The sequence below is a fragment of the Poeciliopsis prolifica genome, unplaced genomic scaffold, assembly GCF_027474105.1.
Source record: "Poeciliopsis prolifica strain line A6 unplaced genomic scaffold, Auburn_PproV2 SCAFFOLD037, whole genome shotgun sequence".
NCBI lineage: Eukaryota > Metazoa > Chordata > Actinopteri > Cyprinodontiformes > Poeciliidae > Poeciliopsis > Poeciliopsis prolifica.
The window spans coordinates 3,036,952-3,064,591 of NW_026562412.1; the positions used below are offsets into that span (position 1 = coordinate 3,036,952).

At 38.3% G+C, this 27,640-nt stretch overlaps 3 protein-coding genes across 4 annotated transcripts; 2 read left to right on the forward strand and 1 right to left on the reverse strand.

The window, feature by feature from the left end:
- Positions 1-792: 792 nt before the first annotated feature.
- On the reverse strand, positions 793-1,913 carry znf593 (zinc finger protein 593). 2 transcript variants are annotated; one of them, XM_055053478.1, is made up of 4 exons: positions 1,844-1,913; positions 1,398-1,613; positions 1,157-1,219; positions 793-1,080 (listed from the first exon to the last, which is right to left on the reverse strand). In XM_055053478.1, the coding sequence occupies exons 2-4, from the start codon at positions 1,595-1,597 to the stop codon at positions 954-956; spliced, it is 390 nt and encodes a 129-aa protein (XP_054909453.1). In that variant the 5' UTR covers positions 1,598-1,613; positions 1,844-1,913; the 3' UTR covers positions 793-953. The 2 variants fall into 2 exon arrangements, with proteins under 2 accessions (XP_054909453.1, XP_054909454.1); XM_055053479.1 differs by lacking the exon at positions 1,844-1,913 and adding an exon at positions 1,823-1,831.
- Positions 1,914-3,808: 1,895 nt separating this feature from the next.
- Positions 3,809-20,249, forward strand: rlf (RLF zinc finger). Its single transcript, XM_055053465.1, has 8 exons — positions 3,809-3,996; positions 7,565-7,719; positions 9,318-9,399; positions 10,619-10,754; positions 11,575-11,777; positions 12,776-12,912; positions 13,142-13,283; positions 13,712-20,249. Exons 1-8 carry the CDS (start codon positions 3,817-3,819, stop codon positions 18,224-18,226), a joined length of 5,550 nt encoding a protein of 1,849 aa, XP_054909440.1. The 5' UTR covers positions 3,809-3,816; the 3' UTR covers positions 18,227-20,249.
- A 221-nt stretch (positions 20,250-20,470) lies between these two features.
- On the forward strand, positions 20,471-27,147 carry zmpste24 (zinc metallopeptidase, STE24 homolog). The gene is made up of 9 exons (XM_055053470.1): positions 20,471-20,931; positions 21,885-22,031; positions 22,817-23,020; positions 23,098-23,250; positions 24,068-24,209; positions 24,281-24,471; positions 24,540-24,641; positions 25,228-25,371; positions 26,006-27,147. The coding sequence occupies exons 1-9, from the start codon at positions 20,824-20,826 to the stop codon at positions 26,228-26,230; spliced, it is 1,416 nt and encodes a 471-aa protein (XP_054909445.1). The 5' UTR covers positions 20,471-20,823; the 3' UTR covers positions 26,231-27,147.
- The last annotated feature ends 493 nt before the right edge of the window (positions 27,148-27,640 follow it).

Below are 27,640 nucleotides of genomic sequence, written 5' to 3' on the forward strand. Positions count from 1 at the left end.
TTTAAAGGGGCAGGGTCCCCTTGACCATCCGAAGAATGTCTCCCTATCCAGAGTCAATTCCACTTTTTGTGCCAGAAAAAAAACTGCTGTTAGTTTTCAACCCAAATCATTTGCTTTTCCAGCAGAGCTGGATAGACAAACTCTCCTGAAAATAATAAAACCAGAGAAAACAACTACATTTTGTTTACATGAAATCAAAATAAAACATCAACATTTATAGGTGTAATGTGAAAAATGTTAAGGTTATGAATTTATCAGGTACTGCAGTTCCGCATTTGAACTGAATCTTTAAAATAAATTTTTATATAAATTAAATAAGGAATTAATTTGTTTAAAATCTTGTAATTTCACCAATTAAGTTAGCATAGCCACCAATGACACTGGATAAACAGATATGGTGAGTCAAGAACAAAACACTTGTCTTTTCCAGCAGCCATTGTACAGCGCTGAATCACCTGACCAAATGCTGGAACTCAGTCGGGGTTGCTAGGTAACACAGCTAGGCTATGCTAGAGGTTGCTAGGCAACAAGCTATGCCTGCTGATTTGTTACATTGTATTTCTAGACACCAGAAGACATGAAATTATTGCCAGAAATCAGCCTGGTGGTTTTTAAGCACTTGGGATGTTTCTAGAAGAGAAAAATGGAAGAAATGTGCAAAACATGAATTGTGCATAAAAAATACGCTTTAAATATTTTATCAGTATTACCAAATAAATTTTTTATTTGTATACTGGACAATTACATTAACTCAAAATTATAATAATAATTAATTACCTTTAAGAATTACTCTGTAATTTCAACATTTTAATATGTAATTTGTAGTCTATTATTCCACATTTACATGGATATAGATGGCAGAAAGTTACAAGCTGTCATATACATAGCAGCTTTGTGATCATAATAAATAACAGAAGGATTCTGTTGATGAGAGTCCGTCCATTAAGCAGCGTTCAGTCCATGTTTTCCTCCACAGGTTGCGTTTTCACTTCTACGGTTTTCGGGGCGATGTAAGATCCCATCCCTGCGGCGCGCTCCGCCTCCGCCTGCGAGTACGGCTCCTCCCTCAGCTGCTTCAACCTGCAGACACACACAGGTGAGCCGCCACACTCCTGTGGGGACAAGCGTCTCTCCCCAGGATGATGCTGCCACCTACCGCTTCTTATGCACTTTGGTTTTGAAATGCTCCTTCAAGGATCGCATGTCGACAAAGTATCGCCTGCAGAAGAAGAAGAAGTCAACAAACACAAGACAGAAGAGTCAGGCGGCCATTAATTATCTGTGACTTTACTTTTGACTTTGCTTTGTGATGTTTATGAATACATTCATTTAGCCAACACTTACTGGTTTTAACATCTAAACAAACTTCTTTCTACCTATCAAGAGGAAACACTCACGCGCAGTGTAAGCAGTAGTGTTGTGCGCATCCCGTTACGTCATAGTCTACGTCCTGACGCAGCAGCTTGGCCGCAGTTTCCGGCTTCATGTCCGAGTGGATTTGGTCCAAATCTTTGGTCCGGCGCTTCGTCTTCCACTTCTTAGCGATGTTCTTCTTCTTGTCGCCCTTGTGGTTTCCAGTTTGTTTGGACTTCCCCATGTTGGACCGAGCAGGACTGGAGAACACGACATCATTACAACAGCTGGATGGAAGGGAATCTGACGTCACATTCAAACACAAACGCGTTTAAAGGACAACAAACGAGCTGAATGTCAGATTTAGCCATTCAGAGCTTTCCACTTGGCTCCAAAATCACAAACAAACCGGAACATAATCGATAAGTACAAACAGAACACAGTTTTATCTAAAAACCCAGAAACAGACCGAGTTCCAGACTTTGCTTACCTTCTGCACGTGCAACCCAGGGAGAGAGAATGTGCTTCCGGGTTATCGCGGCAGTTTATTTGCTCGCCTCCAGGGGGCGCCAAACATCTATATTTAAAGCGATGAGAGAATAAAGTCGCTAAATTGGGGTCATAATGTTTGAAAGAAAAAAAATTAAAAAGGTTTGAAACGTTTTACTGTTACTTAACTAATTTCTTAGACGGTAAAAATGAGTAAAAATGTGTTAAAGTTGTGATACCTTATACTGTTATATTTTTAGCTACTTTTCCTACATCTGTTCATTAAATATATATCTATTGTCGTACTTCAAATTTTAATTTTATGCAAATTTCAGACACAGAAATTAAGGTTGTCATTATCTGTAAGCCGTAATAATCAAGTAAGAAAGAAAAGAAGAAACAGTTCACTCTCTGTGTAACTATATGAAGTTCCATCATGGCCAAAAGTATATTTCTGTCAGTCTGTTGAAAAATTTTTTGGGTGGGGTTAATGTGCCAATATATTTCCCCTCCCTAGTCTAGTATAAGGATTCAAAGGAATAACAGGAAAATAACTTGGGAATATTTCCACCACAACACAAATTTTTGAATCACTGTTAACAGTTAGCACTGAATCAGACTCCAATGATAATAAACTATTTAGTTTCAATTCTGGAGCACAATTAAAGTCACGCATGAATAAGTTTGTTCACACAATGAGTAACTGGTTCTCCAACTACTTCCTGTTGTCTTCTTCTTCATGGTTTGTGCCACTGTCAACATCTGGTTGGTGATCATGTGACTGATGTGATGCATAAAAACATGTGTCCATTGCAGTTTTGAGAAATAAACCAAAAAACCACACCTCATTTGGTGGTTAAAATTTTTATTGAGTTTTTTTTTTCCAAATTGGCATGTTTCCATTAAACAAAGTTACTTCTAAAATATCAAATTGCACAAATATATGGTCAATGGAAATGCAGCGTTTGTAAGGTAAGTATGTATGCTTACGTAATGTAAGGCCTCTAAGTGCACATAAGCAGGCATGTAATGGAATCCCAGATTTGGAATCTATATTAAACACTGTCACGTCATAAAATTGCAGTTACAACTATTTTATGCCGAAAGTTGATTTGAGTCAAAACATTTTTTTTTATTTACCAAAACTGATTTTGGCATTATTCTAGGAAGGTGACAATATGAGTTTCACTTTCTGAAATGAGGGAATCTCTGTCCAGTATTTGTAGAATGATTTAATTTTATTACAGTACATCTTTTGTTACACATGAAATAGTGTTTGTATAGAAGATTGTGCTCATGGACACATTTTCTGTGTCTTTGGTTGGTTTTCCTACAGGTAAAGTTTCTCTGATATGTTTAAAAATTGAAATGAGAGTTTTTTTTTTTGTAGTACTTTTGTTTTTGTTTGTGTGTTTAAATTGGCACACTTTATTAAGCAAAGTTGTTTTTTTCAAAATGTCAAATCACAAATATATGGTCAACAGAAAACACATATTATGTAAGGTGCGCATGTATGTATATGTAATGCAAGGTGTATAAGTGCATTTCTAACAGACATGTAAACATATATTTGGCACTAATGGGATCTCATATAGCTTAAGTAAAGTAATTTTGGCAAACAAACAAACAAACAAAAAACCAACAAAAAGACAGAAAAAAAAATACAATTTCTTTTATGGCAAAATATAAATTAGGTTTTACAAAAAATATTTTCGACCAAAAAAAATATTTAAGCCATTATTTTAGGAAGGGGAAGAAAGGAGTTTACGTTCAACTTGTGTAATTTAATTACAATACTTTTTTTTATTAGAAATGAAACGGTGTTTGTATGGAAAATTCTGCTCACATTTAAATTTCTAGTGTTTTTGGTTGGTTTTCCCACAGGTGAAATTCCTCTGACGTGTTTAAAATTTCGGACGGCCCCTGAAGGCAGCACCAGGCGACACTGCATACGCGCCGTGGCGGAGAGCGAAGATGGCGGAGAATAATGTCGAAGCGGAGCACGACTGGAACGACTGGGCCCTGGATGCGGCCGAGGATACTGTCATCGCGATGGAAACCCTGCTGGCCACGCTCAGAGCTTTCGAAGACGTTCTCAGACAGCAAGAAATCTCCGTGGCTTCTTCCACGGAGTACTGCGACAACTTCTGTCAGGTAACGTGTATATCGTAGCTATCATTAGCTTCACGTTAGCTCAGCTAGGACTGTGTGGGTCTTTTTTCATAGAAACATGAAGAGCCGCTGCTGCTCTTCTCCTCCCCGTTATTTAGAAAACTGCTGTGTATTTGCTAATATTCCTCAATGCGTTCAGTTGTATGTATCTCATCCCTACTGGAGGGGAAATTCACAATATTTGCAGTACGTTTTGTTTACTGGTTCCGCTCATTATGTTAAATTAGTTTTAGCTGTACCGTCACCTCAATTAGCTTGTTTTTTGTTTCTAAAATAAATCTGAAAATGCAGAATTAGCTCATGACATCGCTCCACTTTGCACATGATGCCTTGCTGCATGCATGTGGGGCGGGGCAGCAGCATCGCGGTGTGTTTACCCCAAAATGTCAAAGGTTCTACACCTCACTGATAACTTAATCAGTTTATGGTTTCCAAACCGGTCACCACCCGGTTTGCATGGTGATCGGACTCTCTGCCATGTCGTTTCTGAATGATAATGACCATAAATCATCACGCAAACACTGGGGTGCTCAATGTGAAAGTGTAACCAGGACCTTTTGTGTTATTTCAATAAGGTTTTGAAAGCGCTGCACCAATCGCAGTATTCAGGCCGATCACCGATCTTTGAAAATCCTTTAAAAGTCATTGAATGTAGCAACAAAGTTGCTGAGTTGGCAGCAGTGGGATAAGCAATGCTTTAACTGCAAATATGCATCTCTCACAGGCGAGCAAAAGAGGACAGTAGCTATTTTTAAAATAGCGGATACAAGATCAATTTCCCAAAATTAAGAAAATCACGGCCAAATTTTTCAGTGCGTCCCTTATTTTAACCCTTTAAAAATATAAAATGAAAAGCAAAAGTCGTGTTGAGAGAGTTTGGTCGCCACTAAATACTGATTATTTATAAGGAATATTCTTAATTCATACGCCTGTAGGTCATCTTCTGAAATCAACTCAAATCCCAAAAATCAGAGCTGTTCAAAATATTGACATTAACATCTGTATATGCTAATAATTTTTATCATATCGGGCTAAATATCGGCTATCGCAGAAATATTAATATCGAATATTGGTGCATTTCTACCAAAAATAACATTATGGCACCTTAGAAATATTGTAAAAATATTAATTGCAAGATGTGAAATGCGTTTTTGATATTTTTCCAGGATTTTTATGTTAAATTAACTGATAAAGTAATATATTCTAAATCCATTTTCCCTAAATAAAATATTTATTAAAGGGCATTAATGACAGTGGTACATTTAGTAAATGATTTATTTTTTAACTTCATCTTATAAATTTGTATTAGTGACGATCTTTGTTGAGAAATTATTTGAATGAATAATTTGTTAAAGTTTGGCTCAGATGAACATTTTTCTGTTTTCAACCAACTTATGCATTTATTTAAAATAAAAATGAGAAAAATAATTCTAATTAGACAATTAAGTAAATCTTTCAAATTAATCAAATATCCCTTGAGAAGGCAAAATAATAATAATAATATATAAATTATTATTATTATTCTTTTGTTTCAATATTTCCTAGGTAATATTTTGTTTCCAAAGGTGAAGAATTATTGACTCGACAATCTTCCAACTGTGCAGTTTGATTGTTTATAACAATTAATTGGTTTATAAAGACAAAATATGGCAAAAATAAAAAGTTTCTGTTGAATATGAAGCTGCAAATTTTTCTTGGATTCAGCTAAAAGCCCCAGGTGAGTTTTTCTGTGTTCTGGGAATAAAACAGGTAAACAACGTTTTCAGAGTTCACGTTTTAACTTCTGGTGTATCAGAGTGGACTGAACATGAGAAAAATTATTTTAATCTATATATTCTATATTTCTTTTCTTGTGTTGTTAAGACGTCAACTAACCGATTAATCAGTAAAAAAATTTAACCACTTTACCCTCTTTATATGATATAAGAAATGCATTAATAGACTCAAATAAATACTTTCAATTTCTTTTCTAAATTAGAAAATATGCATTATATTGGCTATTATATAATAAGTTTCCTTTAGTGAACATTTGATCATTTGCAGCAAGAAGTGCATCTGCAGATAAAAAGATATTCAAATCTTTCTGCTTGACTTAACATCAATACAGTGTAGAGCTGATTTGTTGATTATTGTGATTAATTTACCAATAATTTATATCAAAATATGATTGGATGTTTTTCTTTCTTTAGCAAATTGGCTCTTTTGACTCTGTTTACTCCGATCAACAACTAATCGATTACTAAATTAGTTGACAATTATTTGATGAATCACGATTAATCGTTTCAGCCTTTCTGTTGATTAAAACTTGTCTCCATTCATTTTTAATTACTTTAACAATGTGCCATTTAATCATTTTCTTTTTTACATTTTGTTTAAGCTGTTAAAACTTTATAGTTTTAATTGGTAGAGAGACAAACAATTATGTGGGTCATTGAGTTTTGGTCGGAAGTAGTTCAGCGTTAATTAGTCTGCGGATGCGGGTCTCTGGGGTTGGGACTTTATTCCTGGCTGCTGTATATTTAGACAAGGGGGAATTAATTCAGCAAAAAGTTTCTCCTGTCTGATAATTGACACTCCTGAGATGTTTGTTGTGCTTGCATGCAGGTAAAAACAGGTGAAAATGTTGGGTCCTTCCGTTTGTCCTTTTCTGAAAAAAAAAAAAACGCTGCTAAGGATGAAAATCTTAGATTACTTTTCAGTTTGGTGTCATGTACTTTTGGTTTTTTAATTTTTACAAGTTTTCACAAAACCAGGAATAACAGTTTTTTTGCTGTTATTCCTGGTTTTGTGGTGCAGATTTAGGCGTGTCAATTCCCTTCAGGCCCAATCAAAAAGCAACCTTCAGTTTGTCAACTGGGATCAAACAGGTGCAGACTGGTTTCTCCCCATGGAGGAAAACCCCCAGTATTCCAGACAGAAGGTGTGTTAGGTCCATTTCCGATGGGGGGGAAAGAGGAGTACATTTATTTTAAAAAGACTGTAATTTAGTGATCAATCTGAGGTCATGAACATTTCTGAGCTTTAAATTGATCCAAATTTGCTTGGAAATTTGAGTTCGAAATTTTGAGATTGATTGATGACATTTTACAGAAAAAAAACAAAAATTTCTGACTTTGAAAAGTAAAAAAATTCTCAAATTTTGAGATTCACCTAAAGTTTTCTAGAAGAAAAATGTAGAAATTTCAGAGTTTAAAAAAGACAACAAAAATTCTAGAAAAACTCAAATTTTGAGATCAATCTCAGAAATCTTCTAAAAAAAACAAGGAATTTGCAAATATGCAAGAAGAAAACCAGAACATTTAGAAATTAGACTCAAAAATTTCCTAAAATAAACAAGAATATTTCTGAGTGTTAAAAGTTGAAAAATTGCTTGAAAAAAGTGAAATTTTCAGAGTTGGAAAAGATATTAAATTGAGAGAAAAAAAAAACTCAGCTTTTGTTAGAAATTTCCTCCTTTCTATCCAGAATGGCCTCCGGCGCCGTGGTACCAGGCACATTTGACCGAAACGTTTCCTGACTGTTTTGTTTTCTGCTGTCTGTCTGTCTGCAGGCGCTGATGCACTATGCGGGGAGCAGGAACTCCATAGAGCACGGTCTTCCTCTGCTGGAGGTCTACTGCCTGTCCATTAACTGCTTCGCCGCAGCCAGATCCCACCTGACCGCAGACTCCGACAGAGTGGGGCTCGTTTTGAAGAGGCTCGCTCTGTACGTAATGAAAATAATCCCCAAACATGAAACGTTTCGACCAGAATCAGTCACGCTTCTTCTTTAGCAGAGATCACACCAGATAAAAACACAGTATTTTTATCTACTTTTCTAAAGAAAGTATCGTAGTAAGTTACAAGTAGATTTTAAGTAAGATAAATGAGTTTAAGTCAATAATTCCTTAATTTTGACTTTTAAAACCCACAAGTTCCACTTGCAGATTATTTTTCAGTTATAAGACATTTTTTAAGTGTTATGTGTAAATGGACCTTTTTTCAAATCAAATTTACAGAATAATTAACTGAAAACAAGCTCCTACATCTTGCAGAAAAGCAAGTTACTTAAAACAGTTGCATGTTAATTTTGTCTAAATTCATGTGTGCTAAGATATTCCATACAAATTTGACAAAAAATACTTGGTGAGATTTTGTTTTTGCAGTCCAGACAATTAGCACGACTGTTTTCTTTGCTCTGCAATCTTAGAATATTTATTCCGATAATTTTTTTTAATTTACCACTTATCTGTACTTTAACAGCGTTCAGTATCTGCAACCTTTCTCAAGCATTCAGTTGAAATATAAAACAAGTGTTTAGCATAAATGTTTTAGATGCTGTCAGAAATAGAAATATGTTCTTGACAGGCAGCATTTTTATGTTTTGTATCTTTGAAGATATTTTGTCCCAGCAGGCCCTTGTGGTTGCGATGGATTGATAGTAAGATGACGATAGTAATTTTAAAAACGCTGCTGCTCTGGTCTTTGCTAAAGCAAGTTTTCGATTTGTCCCTTCCAGGCTTCGGTTACGTGAGAAAATGTTATTAAAATGTATTTGCAAATCATAATTTCATGTAATTCTGCAAAATCCTCTCCTAAATACTCCCCAGTTCACATTTAATTGCTGTGCAGGAAACAAAGTGTGTTCTTTAAATAAATCTAACAGCTCCGAAGAGGAAAATGGTGCCTGAAAATGAGGTAAAAATAGATCATTAGCATCTGGTTAGATACATTTTTTTTATCTTTGACTCTTTTCTTTGTCTCTGTCATAAAGAGGAAAATACAGGAACTCTGACTAGGTGTTGTTCTAGATCAAATCTGCTTCTCCTTATATTGTCAGAAATAAAGAAGAGACATTTTTTTAAATTGAAAAAACAAAATCTTACAGAATGTTTTTGGTGTAGTTTCTAGTGCAAATATCTTAGGGCACTTGAAATGAGAGAAAACTAAGTAAGTAGCTTTTTAGCTAAACGTAGGAGTTTATTGTAAGTAAATACTTTCTTGATATTGACAGAAAACATACTTGTTCCACTAGCAGATTATTTTACTTACAACATGTGAAAAATGTCTTTACTTTTAGTGAAATGATCTGACAGTTAAACTGAAAACTAACTAAACTAAAAATACTTAAGATTTTGTGTTTTTGCATTGCATTGTTTTTTTTTAAACATTGATGAATTAAACTTCATTATTAGAGAGGACCTTTGAAATATTTTATGCAAATATTGTATTTCAAAGTATTTTTACTGTAAAAACAAGCCTTACAAGTGAAATCCAGGCGGTTTTGGAGATGATTGACGGCCATCTTGTTCTTATTTTATGCAGGAGTTGCTTTGAACTGTTGCTGTCGGTGCCTGACAATGAAATCCCATATGAAGCCTGGCTTCAGTTCCACCACTCTGTCCAGGTAGGAACCTTCAAAGCTCTGCCTGTTGATGGATTACAGATGGAAATCATAAGGTGGATTTTTCTACCCAACCAGAACCAGTGTTGGTGCTTTATGCTTCTTAAACTGCTGAGAATGGTTCATGGAGACCAGCGACCAATCAAAATGTCCAGGCTGCCATGATTTGTTTAGTTTTTTTATTGGAATCTGAAATTCAGGCTGGAGTTTTTTTTTTTTTTGCATGGAGTTTGCATGTTGACCCTTCGTGAACTCTACACTCAGGCTACAAACAGTCATATTGGCTTTAGGGCTGAAATGATTGATTAAATAATTACCTAATTTATTAATCATTAACTGGAGCAAACAGACTCAGGAAGGCCATATTCTAAAAGTACAACACAGTTAGAGCAATTTGGAATACACATATTGGGTTTAAGTCTGAAATGATTAATCGTGATTAATCGATTATTGAAATAATGTTTGAAATAATTGGAAATTAATTAAGTAATTAATTATTTGTTAACTGGAGTAAAGAGACTCAAAAAGCCATTTGCTGGAACGACACAGTCAGACTAGCAAATATTTTCAAATACACATTTGAATTTAGGGATGAAATGATTAATCATGATTAATCGACTATTTAAATAGTCATTAGCTAATTTAGTAATGGGTCAATTGTTAACTGGAGTAAACAGACTCAAAAAGACAATTTGCTGAAAGAACAACACAATCAGAGCAGCAGATATTTCCAAATACTCATTTTGGATTTAATGCTGATTAATCACAATCAATTGGGATTAATCAATTATTGAAAAAGTAATCAAATAATTTACTAATTGATTAAAAACTGCTTTGGTGTAAAACCTAAATGAAAGTGAAACTTGCTGATCCAGTCGTGAATTTGTGGATCAAATTGGAAATTATTATACACTGAAAACATTGCTTAGAATAATTTTAGAAATCCTTACGACAGAAACATAATTTAAGGGAAACAAACAAGCTACAAATATTCAGAAGAAGTTTTAAAATAATTTTTATGATTCTCTTTTTTTTATAGACGAAGCTTGTTTTTGCACTGTAATGTATTGTTTTTATATTGATTGCAACCTGATGGCCTACAGATGAAAACCAGCTGTATGGTAATGCTAGCATCATATACTGTAATGTACATTATCACTTTTTGAAATAAACAAACAGCAACTTTAACTAATGGACCTGAATTTGTTTCTGTTTGCCGCAGATTGCTCATGACACACTGATCCAGTACGGAAGCACAGACCTCCAAGCACTTCTGCAGATAACGGGAGAAGGTGGCGCATGGAGCAACCCGATCCTGAACGCTCTGCTCACCGGCCAGACCACCAGCCCAGAGGACGGTGAGGCTCCGCCCCCTTTCTGCTGGCGGCCTTCACTCACCGTAGCAAGAGCGGGGAGATTAATTCATTTAAATTTAGTTTTTTAAAGAGTTTATTTTTGGAAAATCTGGATTTTTCCACCAAATTTCTCCATTGGTTTTCATAGTTCAGTGATGTCAGCATGATGAGGGCGGCCATCTTGTTTGACAAACTCATTTGTATTTGTTCAGAGTTTGAATTCAGTTCAGAATATTTGGACCAGGGTTATAAAACGTAAATAAAGTAGTAATTTTCTGAGAACTCCCAACGATAAATTAGAGTAACAAATGTTGAGCGTCTTTGGTATAAGTTTTACAGATAACACTTGATCTTTTAAAACATTATTATCAGTTACTATCAGTAGGAAGACTCTGAAACGATGGTGCAAAAAGAAAAATAACTACACACACTGAGCTAGTCACGCCAGATCATAACTCAGCCTTTTTTCTTGTTAAAGTTTTTCTAGAAATGTTAAAACTTTTTCTAGTAAAATTTTATTTTTCTGCTAATATTATGATAATATTCTCTTAACTGCCAACAGTCATCATCACCATCTACAATAATTTTGATGAATTTGAACTAATGTGAGTTACTTTCATATTTAATTTCCCTTTGGATGAATAAAATATTTTTAAATTGGCTCTAATATTTTGTCGTGCAGCTCAGGGAAAGGATTGAAATAAAATCCACTTTCTAAAAATATTTTCTGTCATTTGCAATTTGTTTTATTTAGAAAAGAAAGCAAGAAAAAAATGACTTTATCCTTTAGTAATGAATATTTAATCCTGTTTTGTGTTTGTAGTGAATGCGTACATTAGCCTGGAGGGCGAGGGCTTCATGGAGATGCGGGTGAAGCACCTGGAGAAGATGGGCGAGGTCGCCAAGGCCGGCGTTTTGGCCAAAGCCTGCGCCGAATGCAGCCTTATTTCCAACCAGGGGATGTTCCGGCAGATTTACGTCTCCCAGCTGTGCCTGCTGTTGCCCAACGAAGAGGCCATTATGGAGGCAAGGCTCCTCTTTATTTAAATTTATTCAACCTTAATTATTTGCTTTCAATTCACTGTTAACCTGTCAGACGTTTCCAAAGCTCTGACATCATCATGATTGTTTAAGATGGTACATTTCTGATTTTGAAGACATTACTAAATAAATCTCTGACATTATTGTTTTGTTTAGCAAATAATTTCAACTTATCTAAAAAAGAAGTTTGGTCTGATTTAACTTCAGACAGAGGGAGAAAAATGTATATACGTTGTTTTATCCAGTGTATGTAAAGTTCTGGTTTCAGCTGTATGTTTTCTTAAATTGCCACATTCCAACTATTTTTGTTTAGATTTTACAAGAGCTTTTGAAATTCTTTTCTTGCCCTTTTTCTTGATTTTTCCCAATATTTAAAGATGTAACCATTTTATTACTTCTTTTTTTTTCAAAATCAAAAACTGAAAGACGAATGTAAAATCAACCTTTTTGAGCTTATTGTCATGTTATCTTGTTATTCCCTCATCAAGAACAAACCTGGAGTGTCAAAAACGGCACGGTGGACCTAGCTCCGCCTTCGAGGCACAGCTCCTCCTCAGAAGTTTTAAGCTTCAGAGCAGCTCCTTCAGACTAGCCAGCAGCAATTAGCAAACATCTGCTGAGCTCATTATAGGAGCTGCTTCTCAGTGAAATGCTGCTGTAAATGTTGGAGGGTTAATAAAGGAGCCATGTTGTGATGACGTCCTGAAGGCAGTTACAGAGTTTTTTACGTTTTCAAGGAGACACTGTTCCAAAACACACCTAGATAAAACGTCTTGCTCTGCATAAAGAAGTCTGTTGTTTTTCTGAGAAGAAATGGAGGATAATTCAGTGATTTCTACAGAGTACTGATCTCCAAACCAGCAGAAAAATAAACTAACTGCACGTGTAGCCTTTGTTTTACCGTTTTCTGGCCCTTCTGCAACAACAGTAACTTTTTGTCTTTGGTTCCTCACGTTTGAATAATAAGCTGTTCGGTTCTTCAGATTTCCAGGCTGGACTGTAAGGATGTGCTGGACATCACATCCAGTTTGGAGTCGGAGGGAGAGGAGAACACGGCCTTCATTCTCTGCACAACTTTCCTAACGCAGCAGCTGCAGCAGCAGAGTCTTTACTGCGCCTGGTGAGCCCAGACGCCTCATTTCTAATGCAGCTAAAGTCTCCAATCAGACTTTCTTTTCTTGTGCATCTTAATTTTATGGCGTGCTTACGTCCCAAAGAGCCATTTTTTCCTCTTGGTTTAGATAAAATTAACTGGCTTAGAGTCACAAATATCGCATAATCTTTCAGCCGGCTTTAGAACTGGCTTTACTCTCCTATTTGAACATGTTTTTATGTTTCTTGATTGAAAGGGATTTGATATCGTTGTGGAGTAAGCTTCAGAGAAGACTTGACCCCTCGCTGACCTCTCTGCGAGAACGATGCCTTCAGCTTGGTGCCATTGCCAAAACGGTCCAACATCTGCTGTACCTGGTCCGTGTGATTCAGGCAGAGGTTCGTTCATCACTTTTCACATGTGCGCCACAGGCCAGAAGGATCAAACAGGGTCAAAGGTCACAAATATGTAGATTTACTTACATCAGACTAAATACGGTTACTACTGTATTAAAGGAGTTGCTTATTGAAATACATTTTCACTATGTATTTCTTTCTTACATTCTACTTTCTTTAATGTTTCACAGCAGCATGGCTCATAAGCGATACTGTTTCAGATGCTAGTTAAAGTTGCAGTTTCACATTTTTCAGCGTTTGTAGCTCTATTTTATGATCATCTTTTACTGTTTTCATAAAATTAGCAGAAATAAATCCAACTTGTGTTGGTAATGGCTGGTAATTGAACCACTGATGAAACAAGAGCATAAATTAGGAGAGCCACAGCACTGATTATAATTATCATTTTAACGTTTTTTTTCTTTTTTCAGGCAGAGGAAATTGGAATACTCTCCTCAGTGGGGCTTTGTGTCAAAGCCCTTCAACTTCCGAAGCAGGACGACTCAGAAACGAGAACATCCATATGCAAGATGGTGTCCTCCCTCCTTCCGAACGACCTGGAGGTTTTGCGTGCCTGCCAGCTGACGGAGTTCCTCCTTAGCACCAGCCAGGAAGCCTTCGATTGCCTGAAGGAGCTCTACATGCGGCCAGACCAAAAGTATGACCATGAGGGGGAGGTTATCCCCAACTCGCTTCGCTGCGAGTTGCTGCTGGCGCTGAAAGCCGACTGGCCTTTTGATCCTGAGTTCTGGGACTGGAAAACTCTTAAAAACCACTGCATATCGCTGCTAGGGATTAGGCCGGAGTCAGAAGAGGAGGAAGAGGATGAGGAAGAGAAGGCTAAGCAGCAGGAGCCACAAGGACTTCAAATAAAAGTAGAACTGGAACCCCACAACAGGATAAATGGGGGTCTTTATGTGGATAAAAATCAGATCAATAACCACATGGGCATTAAGGGAGGGTGTGAGGTGAAAAGGTCAAAGCTGCGGTGTCAGATTTGTAAGAGATCCATCATAGACATACAGATAATTCATCACTCCAAAAGACACTCAGAGAAGAGCAATCACCCCTGCCCGGTTTGCTTGGAGGACTTCCGGAGCAGAAAGGACCTGATTCCCCACCTGAGGAGACACATCCCGAACCACGAGCCTCCAGCTCAGCACAGCATAAAGGCCGAAGACACACAGAAGCAACTGGATGAAGACGATGACGTCGAACCGGGCGAGATCACCGTCGACCCCTCGTTGATGCTGTACTACGAATCTACGCATGACCCAGATGTGTTGCATCACATCGTCGAGCAAGCCAAGAACAAGGAGAAGCAAGAGGATGGCGACGAGCATATCACCTTCGACTACATCGACAAACATTTCAAGCTGCAGAACCGCGAGGTGTATCCCTGCCCGGCAACCAAATGCACTCGTATCTTTAAACACTCCAAGTATCTGTACGTCCACCTAAAATCGGAGCACAAGGGAGACGAAAATGTGAAATATTTCCATCAGATGCGAGATAAAAGGGAAAAATGCGTCTTCTGTAGACGCCACTTCGTCTCGGCTTACCATCACCGTAAACACAGGAAGGTTCACTACGGCGACCGGCCTTACATGTGCGTGGTGCACGGCTGTGGCGCTCGTTTCGGGACGTCCAATGAACTCGTGATGCACAAGCACACTCATGGCTTTCAGTTGAACTACCAATGCGAGCTCAAGGGCTGCTACATTACGTACTCTGACTTGGGACAGATCTACCACCACGAAGCGCAGCACTTCAGAGACGCCGCCTTTACCTGCAGTGGTAATGAATGTAAAAAATACTTCTTATCCAAAAAGGACTTCCTAAAGCATCTATCTACACACAACATAACGTTCACCGAAAATGACTTTGAGGCGCAGAGAAGGGCTAAGCGGAAATTCTTCAAGGCTGTCCGTGAGGTGATGGTCCGCCCTGTGAAGCCTGCGGATGTGACGGACGCTATAAACAGCGATATTCTGAACTCTCAGTCAGTCAGTTCTGGCTCCTCTTTGCAAGAACACGAGTTCAGTGAGCCCAAGGCGATGATAACGCTGGTGGCTGTGTGCTTTGATGGAAGCAAGTTCACATGTGGCTTTGAGAAGTGTGGAATGACTTTTACCAGAGCCAGAGATGTTCAGAGGCATCTAAAGTGTGCTCACCCAGAACACCTCAAGCTGGAAAACAGAGATCAAAAAAACGACAAGGAGGAGAATCCGCCGATGCTCAAAGAGATCAAGACGGAAATGGAACAAGAGATCGATGAGCATGGAGAAGAAGAGCACTCTCCATTGCTGCCCGTTGAGTCAGGCAAAGAACACGATGTGTCCTTTGATACCACACCAAATGAAACAAGTTCCTTAAGCCTTAACGCAAAAACTGATGCTCTTAACGAAATCCTTATCGGACTGAGCAATCTAACCCTTGACCCCTTGTCGTCTCGCAGTTCGCAAAATTCAGACTTTATATTGTCTCAGTCGCCTCTTCACCAGGCGATCATAGCGAAGCCTCCCGTTGTGTTGCTCAAGAAAAGACGCCATTTACTGGAGCAAAGGGTAAAATCCGAAGCAGAGCAATCATCGGAAACAGCGGAGGAGGATGACTCGTTAGCTTCAGCCAAGCCATATCTTTGCGAAATCAAACGGTGTGGCTTTCGGACTGCAAGGAGCTACAGCTTGCTGCGGCACTATGTCTCCATACACAACCACACGATCGATGAGGCCAAGCTGATGACTTCTTCATTCAAGCCTTACAAATGCCAACTTTGCACCAAGAGTCACAGAGAGAAGAGAGTTCTGAAGGCTCACTATCTTCAAACGCATAACATGTCTGAGGAAATGTTTGAGAAACTGAGCTTCGGGTCTGTGCCGTTTGAGGGAAACAAAGGCTCTCCAACACAAAAGCACGGTGCGAAAGTTATAAAGGATGCTGAGGGGACGCTGCAGCTGGAGGCAAAGGGAGAGACCGGGACCAGTGAGAACGGAGAAAATGGCAGCAATCACTCCTCAATGGAAGAAGGAGAGGATGAATCGGAGAATAAAGATGAGCAGAAAGAGGAAAACGAGGAGGATAAAACACAGCAGATCCGAACAAGGCGTGTCGTGGCCAAAAGCAACCTGTGTTACATGCTGGATAAACTCAGTAAACCTTTCCACTGTGTGGCCAAAAACTGCTATGCCTCTTTTTCCACTCAGGGAGGCCTTGTCCGCCACCTGCAGTTGGTGCATCACTACAACCGCTCCCAACTCCTTTTGGAGAAAGACGGTGATGCGCACGGCAGTCCTGAAGCCAGAAGGGAACCTGCAAAGAAAAGACCTCTCACAAACTCGGATGAACCTCAGCCCCAGTTCAAGTGTCACTTTGCCAAATGCTCTGCCTCGTACCACCTTAAAAGCAGTCTGGTGAGACACACAAGAGATGTCCACTCCCGGCCTCCAGAGCTCATCCGATGCAAATTCGACGGTTGCTCAAAGGTCTTCAGCCACAATGAGGATCTTAAGAAACACACTCTTTACAGCCACTTTGAGTACTATGACTCGCTGGTGGTACGGCTGCAGAGCACACACAAAGAGTCGGTTTCCGGCTGCCAAAAGAAGATGATAGTTGCACAAAGGAGTTCTCAGAAGGACGAAACTTCTGAACCCACCACTGAGAATTCAGAGTCCGAAGGGATGACAGAGTCGGAGAAAAAGGACGACAGTGACGCTGATGGTAAAAGGGCAGCGAGTAAAAACGAGAAGCCAAGGAGAAACGCCTTTAGTGACTTTGTGTTGAGATCTCACGAGGAAGCGCTACAGATGTGTCAGGACCGTTGTCTGCGCGTGGCGTACCCGTGCATGGTCCAAGACTGCGACTCGGTCGTCACCTACCTGCACAGCTTGCACCGTCACTACAGGGGCGTGCACCGCATGGAACAGGAAGATCTCTACAAACATGAAGACAAGCTTGTTTTCAACGCAGAGCAGCTGGAGGTTTTGATCCAAAGGAAGTCCGCCAGGCCCCCCATTTTGGGAGAATCGTCACCTGCAGTGGTTCAGACAACAGAGGTCAAAGCTGAAGTGGAAAACACAGAGGAGGAGCCTCCGCCTCAGAGTCCTCCTGCAGTCGAAGCCAAAACACAGGAGGAGGAACATCCCGAGCCTCTGGAAATATTAGAGAAAAGAAACAAGGAGGTTCCACCTGAGTTTGCAAATGACGCGCCTAAAGCGGAAGAGATCAATGAAGAGCCACATGAGGAGCAGCTTGAAGTTACAAGTCCAGACAGCGCCACAAAACAGGATGAAAGATCAATACTAGACAAATTCAAACCACTGCTTCGTCCTGTCACTGTGGCTCTCTCGCCTTCGTGCTCGCTTCATGTTGCTTCTGCGGCAGATGATAAAATAACCAACACTACGCCACCACAAACACCGCCGGCGTTTCCATCACCGCCACCCACTGCCCCAATCCACCAGCCGCTGAAACGGAAAAACGAACTCTCTGAGCAGCCTCTCGGCATCCAAGAAACCAAGCCGAAAAGCCCGTCTCCAACCTCTTTTGACATTGGCACCTACAAGCCAATGGGCTTCGAGGAATCTTTCTTGAAGTTCATTCAAGACTCGGCTCCGGCAGAGGAAGACGAACCGGCGAAACGCAAAGACACTTTGAAACGGGGCTGCTCCTTGAAGGAGAACAACCAGTTGGGAATCTCCCACACCCGCAGCCGGCGCGCCCACTCCCCACTGGTGAAGCCCCACGCCATGACTGGAGACTTCACCTCAGTACAAAACTTGAAGTCCATCCTGGACAAAGCTCTGGCCGGGTGTGGGGACCTGGCCATCAAGCAGCTACAGTACCTCAGACCGGTGGTGGTCCTGGGAAGGCCTGTGTCCAGCACCACTACGCCTGATCTCTTCCCGTCAAAGACTAACAGCAAATTGCTTCTTGGAAGTTAGTTTCACTGGGCACCTTTCCTTTTGTTTTTTTGTTAAATGACAATGAAAAGAACTTTTTCCCTACACAAAAGATGTCAGTATTTTAATTTCATCCAAAACATTTTTTCTGACCTTTTGTAGAACTTAGAATAGTAATAAAAAAAACAAGCCTCAGAGGTACACATCAGAACAATCTGAGGATTTTAGATTTATCAGTCAGATAACATCCAGTGTCTGAATTCAGTCACTAATGTATATTTACTACAGTCCTCCCGGATACATGTATAGCTTTTCAGATTGTTAGAGATGATCAGTAGCAAAATGCCAAGCCTTTTCAGTCTGGTGAAAATGTGACTGAAATGTTTCCCTTCTACTTCAGACCAGAGAAGTATGTTTGGTTATTTTTCACTTCCATTTATATAAACCAGTATTGGCAGAAGTTCTTGGACAACATGTATGTAATGATTTCTAATTAAAAAAAAATACATGTGGAAATAAGATTAGGGCATTTTGTAATCAATGACATTTTTAGTTTGAAGTTTGTTAGATTCATTAAGTGCCAATAATAATTGCATTTCGGTCTGTTTCGGATTTGGAAAAAAGGGGAAAAAAATTTGTACATTGATTTCTGTAAAATATAGTGTCATGTTATCAGTTGCATAATAGTATTTACATAGTCAGAAGGCTAGTAGAAGTAAATCATGTATTAAAGTCACAGAAAATCCAAAGAAGAAGAAATTATGCAGAATTATTTGCGACATCACTGTTCACGCACTTACCAAGATTATCTAAAATTATGGACAATATTTAATTATTCTTCCAGATACCAAACATTTTGAGTTCGGTCAAAATGAGGGTTACATTTTACGGTATCTTCATGCACAGTTAGAGGTCGGATGATGGTTCAAATTGTGTGTCGAACGTTGCCGCCATATTGTGAGTGGCGTTTCTTTGAAACGTGCTAAAAGTTTGGTTTTAAGTGCGAGTTAGAATCCGCTCAGATTTATTTTTGAGTACATCTAATCAGCAAAGCAGTTCAAAGTGCTTTAACAAACAAAACAGAGAAGTAATGAAAAGTTATAATCTCGAATAATGAACCTATTTTTTATGTGTTATTAGCCTTGATTTAAAGGGACTCAGTGTTTCAGCTCTTTTGCAATTTTCTGGAAGTTTGTTCCAGATTAGTGGAGCATAAAAACAACTCTGTTTTTCCATGTTTGGTATGAATACATTAAATAGTGCTATTTAATGTATTGGAATACATTAAATACTTGAAAACGAAAGTATTTTGAAGTCTATTCTGATCTACAGGAAGCCGGTGGAACAACATTACAGCTCTTAATCAGGACGACATAACCTTGAATGTAACCATGTGGTTCCTCCAAGCGTCCTTAAACCCTCCACAAGTTACAGCTGAGTGAAAATACAATGAGCCTCTTAAATGTGGCAACTGCTGCAAGAAGCAAACTAAACATTAGAGCTTTAATTCTGGAAATGTTCTTGGGTGATAAAATCCTGACTTTGCAATTATCTTTATATGTCTCTGAAAGTTTAGGTCAGAGTTCATCTTTACACCCAGGTTTCTTTTTTAAAATTCAAATATTTACATTTAGTATACAAAAAAAAAACACCAAACCTTTTTTTCTGACCACTTCAGATTGAACCATTTTTTATGTTTGTTAGGATTTCCAACACTTGTAGTTAAAAATATAATGTAATATTAATGTTAAAGTAGTTCTAGTCCATTCCATTAAAGATTTAATGTCCACATTTGTTTGAGGAAAATAAAGATCACATTATTATAAGAATGTGAGGATGCATTGTTGAAACATTAAATAATTACTGTTAGAAAAAGAGCAACTTTCAAACATCCAACAAAAAGGGATTTTTTTATTAAGGACTTTTAACTGTCCTAACATAGGAAAAAATATTGTTATAAAATAAACTGCTCACGATGCAACAAGATTTTCTCAATTGTTCTACAAGTCTTGCATTTTCTGAGGTAATTTAGGTTTTACATAGAATAAAGACAAATAATTAGCTTTATTCACCATGTTTTGTGGTTTTTCTTTGGGTCATTTTTGCTCTTAATAAAGAGTTATAAATATGTAAATAAATAACAAAAAGGGAGGGTTAATGCCATTTGTTTATAGCGACTCATTAAGAACGAGTTTAACACCGGTTTTAGAATAACGAGCCGTTAGTTTTCTTGCTAACTGCCAAAAGAACAAAACAAACCGTTAGCTCGAAGAAACGTCTCAGTTTTAATGACGCAACTGCGCCTCCTGGTGGCAGAAATATCACCCACTCGGAATTCGTCGCGCGGCGGAACTAACGTTAAAGCTGTTTGGTTGCGGACGGAAAACGTTGGAACACTTCACCCGACGGGCGCCTTGGGAATCTTACATGAATGGGAAAAACGGCGAATGTCGCAGTTGTGGGAATTGAAAGCCGGACGCGAAGCTTCTTCCTGTTTTTAGTCGGTGTCGGTCGGATTGTCGCGGACTCGTCTTGTTCTCCACTGCGGGAAGTTTGAAGCGCGTGAAGCGGAAGCGCAGCAGCCATTAGCCCGAAGCCTGTCAGGTCAGTTAGTCTGAGGAGAAACAACCAGAGAAAAGATGATAAAAACTCTCCTGCTGCTGCCCGTGGAGACGCAGATATTTTACTCAGTCCTGGTATTCTCATGGACGGTTTATCTCTGGGAGGCATACCTGTCCTGCAGACAGGTGAGTAAATCTGTTTCTATCTTTCTGTACAGCAGAAAAACCTCAAATAAACATTAAACATAGCTCTGTCTGCTGTAATATGAAGTAAACACATGTAAAAAGGTTGAATTATGAAATTATTTTCTCTGTTTTAAGGCATGTTTCATTTATTCGTGACGTTACAGCAACAACATGTGATTTTTAGGATTGTGTGATTAGATAAAATCAAAGTTATGTCATTATGAAGTGGGAACAATATACACAATGTTTTCCAAATATATTTAAATAAAACACCCAATAAGTTCTGCTCATTTAACTTTTCTTTTTTGCTAAATATCTCAAGGAATATTACAGTAAATGAGTCACACTTTATGAATAATGATAAAAACCTTATTTCATACCAAAATATTCCCCCAAAATATAACTTTCCATGAAGTTTGAGGTTTTTAAAGGTACAAAATGTGGAGAAGTTATTACTATTATTTATATTATTATTTTTTCAAGAAAGTGTTTGAGGTTGGGGTTACTAGATTTAATAAATATATGCTCTAAAAACAACCAGATCAACATTTATTTTAATCCTGAGTTTTAAAATGCAGTTTTTACAAGCTGTTGCAGACGTCATAACTCACTGCTGTTCTGGCTTCTGTTTTTGTGGTAAATGTTAGTAAAGTCACAGTGAAACAGCATTTTAGGACGGGAGTGTAGAAAGTGAGATTAAAGTTAACATCTGTTACAATTTTACAAACTGAGAACGCTTTTTATGTCTTCGGTTCATAGAGCAGAAAGTATCAGGTTTAACTACAAGATACTATGGATTACTGTTAAAAACAAAACAGAAACAACCTGTAATCTCTATTTAAAATAATCATCTATCTGAGCATTAGATAAAGATGTTTAAAACTTTAATTGTGTGAATAAATTGAATTTTATGGGTTTCTAAGTCTATTTTTCGACCTTTTCCTGCCTTGCAGAGGAAAATATACCGGACAACCATTCACGTTCCAGAGGAGCTTGGAAAGATCATGGATCCTGAAACCTTTGAGAAGTCGCGTCTGTATCAGCTGGATAAAAGCAACTTCAGCTTTTGGTCGGGGCTGTATTCAGAAATTGAAGGAACTGTAAGAAGAAAACCAGAGTGCTCAGTTTACACATATATTTACAATTTGCTGCTTTAAAGCTGCAGTCTGTAACTTTTGTTTTTACATATTTGTTTAAACTGTGAAGTTGTGTCTGTTTGATATGAAGCAAATAATCTGAAAAACTGAACTTCTCTGCCAGACTCTATACCATGTGTTAATGGTTTTCCTATAACTAAGTTATTTCTCCACCATTTGCACATTTAACAGCACTTGATTGACAGCACTAAGCCCCGCCTCCTGGCTCTGATTGTTTTTGGTTCAGCTGAAGAAGGAGGTGGAAGAAGTTGATTTTTCTTTGTCACAGATCAGATGTCTCATAATAAACTGTCACAACATGTTTAGAGCTTTAAGAAATATGCAGAATAAAATGTTTTTCTTAAAGTTAGATACTGCAGGTTTAACGTTAGGACGCACCGATCCACTTCTGAGGTTTAGAAAATATCTTGTTGCAGGTAAATGAATCTCCCAGTGGATCTAGTGCTTCTTGATCAATATTAAGAAATTAGCTGCTATCTTGCTGAAAAGTTACTGTCGATTTAGTTTTGTCTTATTTCTAGTGAACTAAGATGTTTTATTTGAAACTAGGTGAGATTTTGTGTTTACCAATTAGGAAGATAAATTCTGTGATGTAAAATATATAATAAAGCATAGAAATAGACTGAATAGATCTGCGTAGATCTAGAATGTTTTTAACCATCAGGACCGGGACAGATATTGATATGTGATCGGTGTATCAGTAAACTTAACGTTTTGTTTGCTTCCAGCTGATCCTGCTGCTGGGCGGGATCCCGTTTCTGTGGCACTACGCCGGTTCTGTGACGGCTCGGTTCGGGTTCGGCCCGGACTACGAGATCACCCAGTCGTTGGTGTTCCTGATGCTGGCCACGCTGTTCGGCGCCGTAACCGGACTCCCCTGGAGTTTGTACAACACCTTTGTGATTGAGGAGAAGCACGGCTTCAACCAGCAGGTTTTGCTCTCGTTCCTAAAGACTGAAAGCTTTTCCTGGCAGATTCATCGTCTCATTTCTCCCCTTCCTTCCGCCAGACGTTGAGTTTTTTCCTTAAGGATGCGGTGAAGAAGTTTGCAGTGACCCAGTGCATCCTGCTGCCGGTGAGCTCGCTGCTCCTGCACATCATAAAGATCGGAGGAGATTATTTCTTCATCTACGCCTGGCTCTTCACGCTGCTCGTCTCTCTGGTCAGTGAGGAGGTCGCCCTCCGTTTCCCTCCGTCCGTTTCTCTCGTTCAGTTTTAGGTGACAGACGAACAAAAAGGCTTTTAAAGTGGAAAAAAATGTTTTTTTAAATTTTATTGCTGTAGCTATTTTATTCTAGTTGAAATTATGAGAACAAAATAATTCGATCAGAATAAAGTTACAATATCACCAGAAAAAAGTTGTTTAATGAGAGCAAAGATTTGATATTAAGTTACTGAAATCAGTTCGTTTCTTTCATCGTTTCAAATTCCTGCTGGTAATAATTTAATAAAAGACAGAGTATTTCCCTATTTTAATAACTTTATTCATCTTAATTTGTTCCACATTTTAATTTGTAGGAGTTATCATTAAATTACTATTTGATTCTATTAATATTTCGGCTTTATTTTTGAATAATTATAACTTTTTTCTCATATTTTTGTGACTTTATTATCATAATATTGACTCTTTGTAATATGAATTTATTTGTTAGTTTAACTTTTTTCTTGTACTATTAAAACTTTGTTCTCATGAAATGTTATGTAACTTCTTGTGTAATTACAATTTGTTTGTATTATTGTGACTTTATTCTCTTAATATTAACTTTTTATCATACAGATTTATTCTTGTTACAACCTTTCTTGTATTTTAATTATTTTATTCTCACAATATTATGTCTTTATTCTTGTAATTGTTTCTTATTGTTTAAAATATGCAGAAGTTTACCAAATGTTTGGAAATACTCCGACATTATTTCATGTTTAAATGTTTCCTCAGTATTTTCTGCTGCACTGATCGGCCTTTGCTCTGGTGTTTGAAGGTCCTTGTGACCATTTATGCGGACTACATCGCTCCGCTGTTCGATAAATTTACCCCGCTGCCGGAGGGCGAGCTGAAGACGGCGATAGAGGACATGGCCAAGAGCATCAGCTTCCCTCTCACTAAGCTCTACGTGGTTGAAGGTAGAAATGTTTTGTTTAGATCGTGGGAAGTCTGAATGCTTCCCAGAAAACTTTGTTTTCCGTCCGTCCAGGTTCGAAGCGTTCTTCGCATAGCAACGCGTATTTCTACGGCTTCTTCAAGAACAAGCGCATCGTGCTGTTTGACACGCTGCTGGAGGATTATTCCCCTCTGAACAGCGCCGGAGAGCCGCAGTCGGACACGCAGTCAGAGACGGAGTCGGACCCGGAAGAATCGTCCAGCGAGACGAAACGAAAATCCAAGGTGGCAAAAATCAACATTCAAATCTTCCTCACACAGGAAGTTCTGACTAATTTTAATTTTCCTCACAGAAGAAGCAAGGCTGCAACAACGCGGAGATCCTGGCGGTTCTGGGTCACGAGTTGGGCCACTGGAAGCTCGGACACACTGTCAAGAACATCGTCATCAGTCAGGTGATCAAAATCGATCAATAACTTTCAATTACCTGTTTTCAAGGTTTCATTTCTGTTAAAAGTCTTTCAAAATGCAGTTTAGTAACAAAGTGCAATTAAAAACTAAAATTTGGAAAATTTACATTCACTAAATAAAAATATGTACTTTTTTTTATTATTGTCTGAAGTTAAAGCTGAACTTCTATTTCTAGTTCAAATTAGAAAATTATTTATCTTTCCTAAATTCAACTAAACTTAGCAAGAACATTTTTAGAGATTTTTTTACATTTTCTTTGTATATTTACTTTGAGCAGGAAAATAATTAGTTTTATTTATTATTCCTAATTGCTCAGTGACTTATTGATCTGTTTGATTGATTGAAAGGTCGCCTTACATTTTATACTTCAGCGATGTTATTAGAGTTGGAGGATTTTTTTGTTAAGTTGTTTTGTAACATTTCAAAACACAAGTTTTGCTCAGCTTGTCCCTGCTGCAGTTCTGGACAAGTTTGAGAAGTAATTTTAAGTTTTCCTGTGGGAAAAGTGTCTGAATCCAACAGGACTTACTGCAGCAGATCTGATTGATTGAAACCTTTTTGTGCCTGCAGATGAATTCCTTCCTCTGCTTCTCCCTGTTTGCGGTTCTGATTGGGCGTACAGAGCTGTTTGTGGCTTTTGGATTCACTCAAAGTCAGCCGACATTAATTGGCTTGATGATTATCTTCCAGTTCATCTTCTCTCCTTACAACGAGGTAAAGTGGGTCACCAAACTGTTTATTTCCCTTGTATTAAAGCTGAAAGTTGTCTATTAATTAGTTAATTTAAAATTAGCTGCTTGTAGTAATCGCCTCCGTAGCAAATCGGTCATTTTTAAATGAAAAGTGCTCCGTCATGCTGCTCGGTTGAATAAACACTATTATTTTAATATTTCTGAGGAGTTTTGTAGTGAACAGAACCGCATAATGTGCATTTGGACTGTTGTTGTTTCTGGGTGCCATCTTTGTTACTGTATCACTGACGTTGCTTCAGGCGCCCCCTGCTGGCTGTTGGCTTCACTAACAGGAAGTCCAGTTTGAGAAGCTGCTGTTGAAGTGAAACTTAAGGAGTTTGTCGACTGTTTATATTCTCAAACCAAACCCCATAAAGTGCATTTTGGATCCCAAATCAGAATCTGCTTGGACCATTTCTTTCCAACATCCTTTTTTGTATTTCTGCTTAAAGATGACCAGCAGCGCCCTCTGCTGGGTGGAGGCCAAGCTACAACACAAAGAATTTCTACTTGCACATTTTGAGTTAATCAATTGGAACCAATTTTAATCTTCTAAACTGTTGATCAACAGTTAAGTGTAAGTCGATTAATCCGTCTTCTCCTGCTCCGTTCTGCAGCTGCTGTCTTTCTGTCTGACGGTTCTGAGCCGCCGGTTTGAGTTCCAGGCGGACGCCTTCGCTCGTGGCATGGGCAAAGCCTCAGAGCTGTACTCTGCCCTGATCAAGCTCAACATGGACAACCTGGGCTTCCCTGTGGCGGACTGGCTGTTCTCCATGTGGCACTACTCCCACCCGCCCCTGCTGGAGCGCCTCAGGGCGCTGGGGAACGTCAAGCAGGACTGACGCGGCCGGGCGGGGGAGCGGCGGGCGCCGCCTCCTCCTGCGGGCCTCCGCAGACCCCTCCTCGCCCTGTGACGCTGCCTGGTCTTTTCTTCCTCCCACCTGTCCTCCAAACATTGAGTTTCACCGTATTTTAGCACTTCACTGTCCAAACATTCAGCAAAACCAAAACATATCAGCGAAAAGCGTTTTCTCAGTGCGACTTCCTACGAGGAATCATCTGGACAATGTTTGTTTAGAAAAAAATAGCCAGACTACAGTTTACGGATTGATTTGGCAGTTTGTTTTGTTTTCAACTTATTTATTAATTACATTCTGTACATATTTTAAAAGGAAAGAAAGACATTTTAGGATTATTTTCCAGTATTAGGATGTCAAACTAGTGAGGAATTTCTTAGAATAGTTTATGAATTAGCTATTCCAGTTGTTTATTGCTTAAGTAGAAGAACATCTGTAATTATGGCGACGCTTATTTCAGATAAACAGGTCAGATTCTGATTCTTGAACTGTCAATATCAAAACTATTTCTTTTGTTGTTTTTAATGAACAATCTGATTCATTTTCTTTAGGAGTGTAATCATCACAGACGTGAGTGCCTCTGAATGTCTTTCTGTTCTGATAGTGATGTGAAAGTTTTGGTTTCATTTTTTCTACATGAACTGATGGATTGTTTTTGTTTTTATTCTTATTTGCCTGCAGTGGAGGGTCCAACCAGCCCTGTACATAATGTCATTGGTAGTGAATGTGGTTGGAAATTTTACGTTTAGTTTCTTCCCGTGTTTCCTGGTGAGCAAAATGTAAAATGTTTTTGGGGACGTTGGGAGGCGAAAACTTTCCTTCAGCACACAAGGCAGAGTTTGGTTTGCTCAAAAGGGGGATTGAAGCTTTCTTTGCTGTGTTGAATAAAATTCTGCAACGCATTTCATTTTCCCATCTGGTTCTGATCATAAAGTTATTATAACTGTTAATTTAAATCATATTTGAAAGAATAGCTGCTCAGATGTTTGAAAACTATTTTAACCAAACCCAAAAATGAGGCAGAAATGAGTTAAGTGTTTGTTTAAAATATTTTCATTCAATTTACATGTTTTTTTAATCAGTTTTTCTATTCTTCTGAGATTTTATCTCATAATTATGACAATTTATTCCATAAATAAAATGAATTTTCAACCGAAATTGTTATAGTTATAAAATGTATCTTCTCTAATTTGTAAATAAATACCCCATTTTATTAGATATTTCCCCTCAAATTCTGTAAGTCATTTATTTCAGTAACTTAATCCACCAAGTGAAACAATAATATCTAGCTTAATTCTACACAAAGCGATGTTTTTAAATCGCAGTAACCCTTTGTAAAATAAAAAAATAAAACCACAACTAAAAATAAAATCTTGTTTATACCTAATTAAATTC

Excerpts from the sequence above, each read along its gene's own strand:
- rlf (XM_055053465.1), top strand. The coding sequence starts at position 3,817 with ATGGCGGAGAATAATGTCGAAGCGGAGCACGACTGGAACGACTGGGCC. Across the intron at positions 3,997-7,564 it reads ACTGCGACAACTTCTGTCAG|GCGCTGATGCACTATGCGGG; the intron begins GTAACGTGTATA and ends GTCTGTCTGCAG. Across the intron at positions 7,720-9,317 it reads GTTTTGAAGAGGCTCGCTCT|GAGTTGCTTTGAACTGTTGC; the intron begins GTACGTAATGAA and ends TATTTTATGCAG.
- zmpste24 (XM_055053470.1), top strand. The coding sequence starts at position 20,824 with ATGATAAAAACTCTCCTGCTGCTGCCCGTGGAGACGCAGATATTTTAC. Across the intron at positions 23,021-23,097 it reads AGCACGGCTTCAACCAGCAG|ACGTTGAGTTTTTTCCTTAA; the intron begins GTTTTGCTCTCG and ends TCCTTCCGCCAG. Across the intron at positions 23,251-24,067 it reads TCACGCTGCTCGTCTCTCTG|GTCCTTGTGACCATTTATGC; the intron begins GTCAGTGAGGAG and ends TGGTGTTTGAAG.
- znf593 (XM_055053478.1), bottom strand. The coding sequence starts at position 1,597 with ATGGGGAAGTCCAAACAAACTGGAAACCACAAGGGCGACAAGAAGAAG. Across the intron at positions 1,220-1,397 it reads CACTACTGCTTACACTGCGC|GCGATACTTTGTCGACATGC; the intron begins GTGAGTGTTTCC and ends CTTCTTCTGCAG. Across the intron at positions 1,081-1,156 it reads ACCAAAGTGCATAAGAAGCG|GTTGAAGCAGCTGAGGGAGG; the intron begins GTAGGTGGCAGC and ends GTGTGTCTGCAG.